This window comes from Amaranthus tricolor, chromosome 11, assembly GCF_026212465.1.
Source record: "Amaranthus tricolor cultivar Red isolate AtriRed21 chromosome 11, ASM2621246v1, whole genome shotgun sequence".
NCBI classification, from domain to species: domain Eukaryota; kingdom Viridiplantae; phylum Streptophyta; class Magnoliopsida; order Caryophyllales; family Amaranthaceae; genus Amaranthus; species Amaranthus tricolor.
This window is the reverse complement of record NC_080057.1, coordinates 16,413,164-16,421,433: the sequence shown is the minus strand read 5'-3', so window position 1 is coordinate 16,421,433 and position 8,270 is coordinate 16,413,164. Positions and strand designations below refer to the sequence as shown.

General features: G+C 36.0%; 1 protein-coding gene across 1 annotated transcript; it reads left to right on the top strand.

The window, feature by feature from the left end:
* Positions 1-2,435: 2,435 nt before the first annotated feature.
* On the top strand, positions 2,436-6,497 carry LOC130827509 (receptor-like protein kinase HERK 1). Its single transcript, XM_057693249.1, has 2 exons — positions 2,436-2,946; positions 3,675-6,497. Exon 2 carries the CDS (start codon positions 3,709-3,711, stop codon positions 6,196-6,198), a length of 2,490 nt encoding a protein of 829 aa, XP_057549232.1. The 5' UTR covers positions 2,436-2,946; positions 3,675-3,708; the 3' UTR covers positions 6,199-6,497.
* The last annotated feature ends 1,773 nt before the right edge of the window (positions 6,498-8,270 follow it).

Sequence of the window (8,270 nt, the reverse complement as noted above, 5' to 3'; positions counted from 1 at the left end):
CAGCGGTAACAGTAACAACAGGGTGAGGACGCATCCCGACTCTAGTCTTATCCACGAGCAACGTGGAACCTACTATAGCCATGTAGTAGGCGGTACGTTGAGTATCCATAGACTGAGAACGGTGGCATAGCTGCAACAGTGCACCAACATTAATGCTGCCGCTTGTGAAGTGCCCCTTCGCACGCAGCTCCGACAATGGCATACCAAAAAGGCCGGCCAGGCCAAGCTGCCATTCATTATCAGACGGTTGCACGGGAAGTGAACCGTCAATGCCAATTCCCAAGATGCGTTGCACGTCGTGCAACATTATGGTCATCTCCCCCCACGGCATGTGGAAGGTGTTGGTGTCAGGCTGCCACCTTTCCACAAATGCCGTAATGAGAGCACTGTCGATGTGCTGGTGCATTATATACGGCAGACGACCAAGGGGAGTACCAGGTAACACCCTGTACAATTCATCAGACATGTCCTGAAGTCTAATGATTGAATCCAACATTTTCTTCCGAGCACGACATTCCAAAATCGGAGGGGTGTGCTCCGATCCCTCAAATATAGCCTTTGCTACGTGCCCACCGTAGCTGGGTATTAAAGTAGTATCAACATGGCCCCCGGGCTGGGCTGATGTGATTAACCAGTCCGTGTCCGCGGACTGCGATCGCCTCCTCCCCTGTGGAGCCGCATCCTCAGCCTGGCTTACTCCTGCCTGATCAGAAGTGCCACTCGAGCCCTGCCCTCTAATCTTGAACTTAACAGCATGGCCTCTTACGATCGTCCAATCAATAGGATGACATGCAGACTCATCCTGACCAAGAGACTCTTCCCGACTAAGAGACTCGTCGTAATCAGTATCATCGTCACCTGAGCCGACCGTATGACTATGTAGGCTACTCTGGCGCTCAAAGCGACTACGCACTTGCTCTAGGGTACTTGAACGTTGGGTCTGACTATGTATGGCCGCTTGTTCTTGCCTTGCTCGCCTTGCAGATCCCGTAACCCCCCTCTCATGGGGATCACCTCTCAGTAAAGTAGGCCTAGATCTATTGCCGCTTAATAAACCTCTAAAAAACCCTTTTCCTTTATCTTGATTTCCAGCCATTTACTAGAATTTTCATAATTTAAATTAAGACAACATTTTAAAGTTAATTTAATAAACACTTAAAATCAAATAAATTAAAAACAAGCAACACGTAAAATATTTCACATTTACAAACAATTAAACAATTATTGTATTCATAAATATTTAAACAACTCAAATTTAATAAATTAATTACACTAAACAAATTCATTACAATAAAAAAAAATTGAAAAACCAGTCGCACAAAATGTGCGACTGTACAGTCGCACATTTTGTGCGACTGGGTCGTGCGACTGGTTTCTATTTTTTTTTTTTTCTTTTTCGAATATGTAAATCAATAACTACTTCTTACAATAACATTATCATAATACATATTATTACAACATTTACTAAATAACATTAACTAACAACAAACTCTTTCAAAAATTTAAAAAAAAAAAAAAAAAATTAAATGGATTCGGCACAGTCGCACAAAACGTGCGACTGTACAGTCGCACGTTTTGTGCGACTGTGCCGAATCCATTTCTTTATTTATTTTTTTTTTTTCCTTCGATTGATTTAAAAAAAAACTTACCTCGAATTTTTGTTGACGATTTCGATTCCAAAGTTTTAGCTCCGCTTAATTTTATGTGAAGAATTTGACTTTATGGAAGTGATGAAAGTGTTATTGAGTGGATTTGAAGTGTTTTTATAGAAGTTATAAGCTTAGTGGCATTTTCGTAATTTTTAAAATTTCAGGGGTAAAGTCGTAATTTCATTCAAGGGGTGGCGATAAAATGAAAATGGTTGCGACAAATAAGAAATGGGAAAATCTAGCCTCTGATTCAGTTAAAGGTAAATTCCATAGTTATTCATGTGGCCTTGTCAATCAATCATAGTACATATGGTAGTTGGCAAGGCACATGTTTGTTGTCGTCTCCATTATCCAACATCTCTTTATCTCTTTTGACTTTCACCGCTTATTACCTCTACGTACTTTTTAATTTAATTATATCGTTTGATTTTTTACGGTATATAATGTACTAATTTAATTTTTAATATATCTAATTAAGTGTAATAAAAAAAATTAAAATTTGAAATTAATAATTTTTATAATGAGACGAATCAAACAAGATCTAACTTGACTATATTTTAACATATAAATTAAAAATTAATCACAAATTAAGAATGATGAATAAATTGTATCATTTTTTTAATGTTGCGACTAATTTGAAACATAAGAAGTATCTAATTCCATTTTTTTTTGAATATTGCGCCACAGGGTAAACCACCGTCTCTCAAGCCTCCGACTGACTAATTCTACCATAGAGGCCAATGATAGACAATAACTCCCCCGAACATAGCTTACAACCTTCATCTATTTTAAAATTACAGTAAAAGTTCAAGAAAATGAAAATGTATACGTAATTGGAGTTGTTAAAACTTAAAAATACAGAAAAAAATCTTACATCTTACATATAAATATTACAGATTTTATTTCTCCTATATCAAGGTGCTCTTCTTAATTTCTTTCTATTTCTCATATTCTGATATTCGCAAAATTTCTTTTTAGTGTGCATTAGCTGGATTTTGCACTTGTTTTTAGACAAGCTATTATCTACATCCCACCAGCTTGGCAGCTAATTAGCTTTTGTGTATTATTACTCCATTTTCCTTTTCTTTCAATACTTTGATTTACAATTTGTACCTTTTTAATATATTTTTTCATTCAAATTTGTCATACTTTGAATTCTTAATTGGGATTGTCATCAATTGTTGGTAGTTCTCTTTTTGCGCGTTTTTGGATTGATTTTGTTGATTTATTCAACTTGTATTGAGTTATTTCTTGGGAGTTGAATATGGTTCTTCTTGGAGCTTCAATAATCTGAAAGGTACAATCTTTTTGCTCTTCTTTTTACTTTTATTTTTTTGTTCTTTAAAAATATTTAATAGAAGCATGATGTCTTGATCTTGAGTTGTTGCAATTTGTTTGTTAATTTTGATTGACTTGGTAAATTTATGATGTCAATTAACCATTTTTTTTAATGATTTTGTGTGATGATTTCACTATTTATGAGTTCAATGATCTATTGGAATCAATCTGAATGTTGGTTTAAGTAAACTCTCTCTAATTTTGATTCAGCTTATACTAATCTATGTAATCTTTATGCCCATCTAGATTAATTTCCTAGTTTAGATCTAAGAGATGTACTTATGCCCAATATTTGCTTGAAAGAAGTGTTTTAAACAATGTAACATGATTCGCCACTTAATTTTTTTTGAATTTCCAATTTTCTCAAAGCCTCAAATTACCCTAAAATTGCCCAAAATTGACAATGTTTTGCTTTTTGCATTCGCGATTCACATGGAGATTGGTAAATCATGTGACAGTGGTTGTGAAGCTTGCTTATTTTTTTTAGAAGTTGCTGATAATATTTGCTAGGGTTAATCGAAAATAACGTATTTGTTATCACTAACAAGTTAAGATTGCATATATCCGATCTCCAAAACTCTGCCTAGGTGGAAGCTACTTAAAGGCACTAGCCTAAGAGAATGTTGTTGAAAGTTGTGTTATAAGGTGTTGTTGTTAAAAAGATCATTTCTTTTGTTGGGTTTGCAGGAAAATTGACATCTAAGCTCTGGAGTGACCAAAAATGGGCTATAGAGATACTATTATTATGTTGGTCTTGTTACTATGCCTAGCTTGGTTTTCTAATGAAGTTTATGCTGATACTTTTCTGGTAGATTGTGGCTCAACAACTAATACCACTGTAGGCAGTAGGGTGTTCTTGGCTGATAACTATGCCTCAAAATATCTTACAACATCATCCAACATTCTGGCAAATAGTCCTGGGAATACCATTTTACGGTTGTATCAAACCACTAGAATTTTCGATAAAACAACGAGTTACAAGTTTCCCATAAGCCAAATGGGACGATACTTCATCCGTCTCCATTTCTACCCGTTTACTTACATGTCTTACAATTTGAACACCGCAAAGTTCACAGTTTCTGCTCAGCAGTTTGTCCTCCTTAGTGATTTTACCCCTCCAAAATCGTCTATTGTGAAAGAGTACTCCCTTATCGTTACTTCAAAAGAGCTTGAAATTATATTAAACCCTGCCTCGAATTCTGTGGCTTTCTTGAACGCGTTAGAAGTATTCTTAGTTCCTGATGGGTTAATTCAAGATGATGCCACCTTAACTAACCCGCTTGAAGCCTTCAAGGGTCTTTTGAATGTCGCTTTAGAAACTGTTTTCAGGGTGAATATGGGAGGGCCTTTGGTTGACAGTAGCAATGACACTCTTTGGCGAAGTTGGGTTCCCGATGATAGATTCTTGGAGCATAAGGATTTTGGTGTTGCTATCCCGGATAAGCCAGTTAAATACAAGACAGGTTTAGCTACGACAGATGATGCACCACCGGCTGTTTATGGAACTTGTAGAAGGCTGAATGTTAACAGTACCGGGGATGATGTCAGTGTAAATTTCAACGTCACTTGGAATTTTTACATACAGCCAGGGTTCCAATATTTAATCCGGTTTCATTACTGTGATATAGTGAGTACATCTTTGAACGAACTATATTTCAATGCGTTTGTAGATTCATGGCGAGTTTCTCAAAACCTTGATCTTAGCACCGTCACTATTGGATCTTTGGGTACTCCTGTTTTTTATGATTTTGTTACACCAGCAATATCGGATGATAAGCTTCGTATAAGCATTGGACCAAACACCCAAAATGGGAATCTTCCTGATGCTATTTTAAATGGGCTGGAGATTATGAAAATGAGCAGTTCGAAAAACACCCTAGATGGGGCTGCTGTTATCCCTTCTTTGCAGGGCGATTCCAAGAGTAAGATGGTTGTGATCGTTGGGGTAGTTGTCGGGGGAGTCTCGCTCCTTGTTTTGGCAGTCATTTTCGTGTTCTTCTGTAGAAGGAGAAGCAAGAATCTGGCTCACGGTCATTCTAAGACATGGATTCCACTCTCTCTTACCGGAGGGACTTCTTACACGATGGGAAGCAAGTACTCAAACGGTACTGTCACTAGTATAGCTTCAAACTTGGGGTATCGCATTCCTTTTGCCGCCATTCAAGAGGCAACCAACAATTTCGATGAGAGTTGGGTCATTGGAATTGGTGGTTTCGGGAAGGTGTACAAGGGTGTCTTAAACGATGGCACCAAGGTGGCTGTAAAACGGGGTAATCCTCAATCTCAGCAAGGCCTAGCTGAATTTCAAACAGAAATCGAAATGCTCTCACAATTTCGCCACCGCCATCTGGTCTCGTTAATAGGATATTGTGATGAGAAAAATGAGATGATCTTGATCTACGAGTACATGGAAAACGGAACCCTTAAAGGCCATCTCTATGGAGCCGGAAATCCTTGTCTTAGTTGGAAGCAAAGGCTCGAGGCATGCATTGGTTCGGCCAGAGGCCTTCACTACCTCCATACCGGTTATGCAAAAGCAGTTATTCATCGGGATGTTAAGTCAGCCAACATTTTACTTGACGAGAGTTTCATGGCTAAAGTTGCTGATTTCGGTCTTTCAAAGACCGGACCAGAGCTTGATCAGACCCATGTTAGTACAGCTGTAAAGGGAAGTTTCGGATACCTTGATCCTGAATATTTTAGAAGACAACAGCTTACTGAAAAGTCAGATGTGTATTCATTCGGGGTAGTCTTGTTCGAAGTTCTTTGTGCAAGGCCTGTCATTGATCCCACATTGTCGCGGGAAATGGTTAATTTAGCCGAGTGGGCATTGAAGTGGCAGAAAAAAGGGCAACTCGAACAAATCATAGACCCTAATCTACAAGGCAACATAAAGCCGGAGTCTCTTAGAAAGTTCGGGGAAACTGCTGAAAAGTGTTTGGCCGATTATGGTGTTGACAGGCCGTCAATGGGAGACGTTTTGTGGAACTTAGAGTACGCACTACAACTTCAAGAGGCCACAGTCCCGGATGATCCTGAAGAACACAGCACGAATGTGATCGAAAATATTGCTCCACAAGTTAAGGATTTCAATGCCAATGATGTCTCTAATGTTTCTTCTGTTCAATACGAAACAACAAATGTTGATGATCTTTCGGGTGTGTCTATGAGCAGGGTGTTTTCTCAGTTAGTGAAATCAGAAGGCCGATGATTTGAAGGTATAATGCCGACAACCAATGTACTATAATGCTCTCGTATATGTCGATCTACACTAAATGTAACGGGCAAATCTCAATTCGCAGCATATTGTTATAAAAGCTTTGTAATTTGTACATCACCAAGCTATTCACTTTACACATGTGGTAATTGTTATACTACAAGATTTTGTAATAACTTTGATTACTATTTTTTGTATTCATTTTCCTTTGGTTGTATAGAAGGGATTTTGTCTGACTTGATTTATACTAGTGAAGTTTTTGCAATCTATTCTACATGTTTCCACTTCATGATTGAAATTAAGGTCAACTTTTGAGCAAAAGCTATGAGCTATGAAGCTTGTAGAGTTGTATACAAATTGTAAGTTATAAGGGCAATGTTGTATTGTATGCATCCATGATCCAACCCTTGAACCTTGCTTAAATGGAGCCACTTAATGACTTAGGGATAATAGAATGTTGGACTTAAATGGAGCCACTTAATGACTTAGGGATAATAGAATATTGGACATCTACTGTACCATTTAAATTCTTCCTTATCTCTCATACAATGGAAATTGAAAATAGAACAAGTATATGATAAATTTGTTAACGGGTTTGTACACATAACAAGACCCACATAAGAGGAGAGTTGGTTGTACATAGACCTGATGAGGTTCCATCCTAAAACCAATTGGTTTTAGGAAGAGTAGCCCATCAAGTATAATGTTAGTCAATCTCTTTTTAATACTTCGATATAGGATCACATGTTGGTATTTTCCAACAGTATATACCATAGGGTCAAGGTATTTGTTTTTAAGGGACTTGGAGCAAGGAAATGGGTATTTTTTTAAAAAAAAAATCCTAGTCCTTTGTCCACAAGGAATGTAAATAGGAAGACGATTTCAATCAATTTTATTAAAAAGCCCAAGAAAAATGTCCTTATGGGTAGGTTATTAAGATTGGGACTTTAGCCTACAAGTTTTTAGAACTCAAAATCTCATCTAAAGTCTCGTGTTTAAAAGTCTTATAATTTCTATTGCTTTTAAACAAATACTTTGTAATGTTAGAGTTGATCCTAATTGTATCAGAATTTATATACTTTTTTGTGTGAATTGCATCAGAATGACAAATTGGAGACAAAATAACCTGATTCGTAGTTACTATTACAAATTTATATAATTTTTTTTTTTTTAAATTGCATCAGAAAATACTTGGGTTATGATGTAAAATTTACTAGAGATACAAACATTCACATTACAGATTAAGTACAAAGTGAGTAATTTAAATTCTAAATGAATATGTATTTTAGAGAGATAAGAAAATCATAAAACAAAACAAAGAGTTTAATAAAGTTCTTTATTTGCTCATGAGACAAATAGTACGAATAATTTCTATAATGATTGTGGTTAGGATTACACATGATTATGTCTAGTCTAAAGTAACAGTAAAATTAGAACATATTAGAAATTTTAGTGTAAAAGTTTACTACCATGTGAGACACCTGATCAAACCAAACCGTTTCATGACAATTTAGTCTTAGATGTTTTTTGGTGTTTAGCTTTTAGTTAAATTCATTTAATTCTCATGTTGTATGATTTTTATATAAATTTGATTTAATTAGCATTATTTTATGTTGTCAAAGGTGGCACTTTTTCTTCTCTTTTTTTCTTTTTATCAATTTGATATACATTTAATTTTAGAAAATGTGTATTATGGAGAAAGTATGTTAAAATGTAATATTTTTTAGTTCCTAGCTCATATTTGGTACCAAGTTGTTAAAAATTCATCAAAAGGCTACAAAGTGCGGGCGAGCATTAGCTAGGCCCAAATTAGTTTTCGCAATGCATGAGAAGTTGATCAGTAACACCCCCAATTATTATCGTAATAAATAAAACAGTCTGTCTCGTATAAGACCGTCTCACGGTGAGATGACATTAAAACAATAAGCTCATAAGCTAAAAATTTCTATCATTCTTAATATGTGCTTTGTTCTTAATCTATAACTTAAAACATAGTCAAGTTAAATCTTGTTTTATTCGTCTTAAATGTAAATTTGTTAATATCAACTTTATATAATTTTTACTCG

What these genes read in the sequence shown, in the direction of transcription:
- LOC130827509 (XM_057693249.1), top strand. Translation starts at nt 3,709, where the DNA reads ATGGGCTATAGAGATACTATTATTATGTTGGTCTTGTTACTATGCCTA.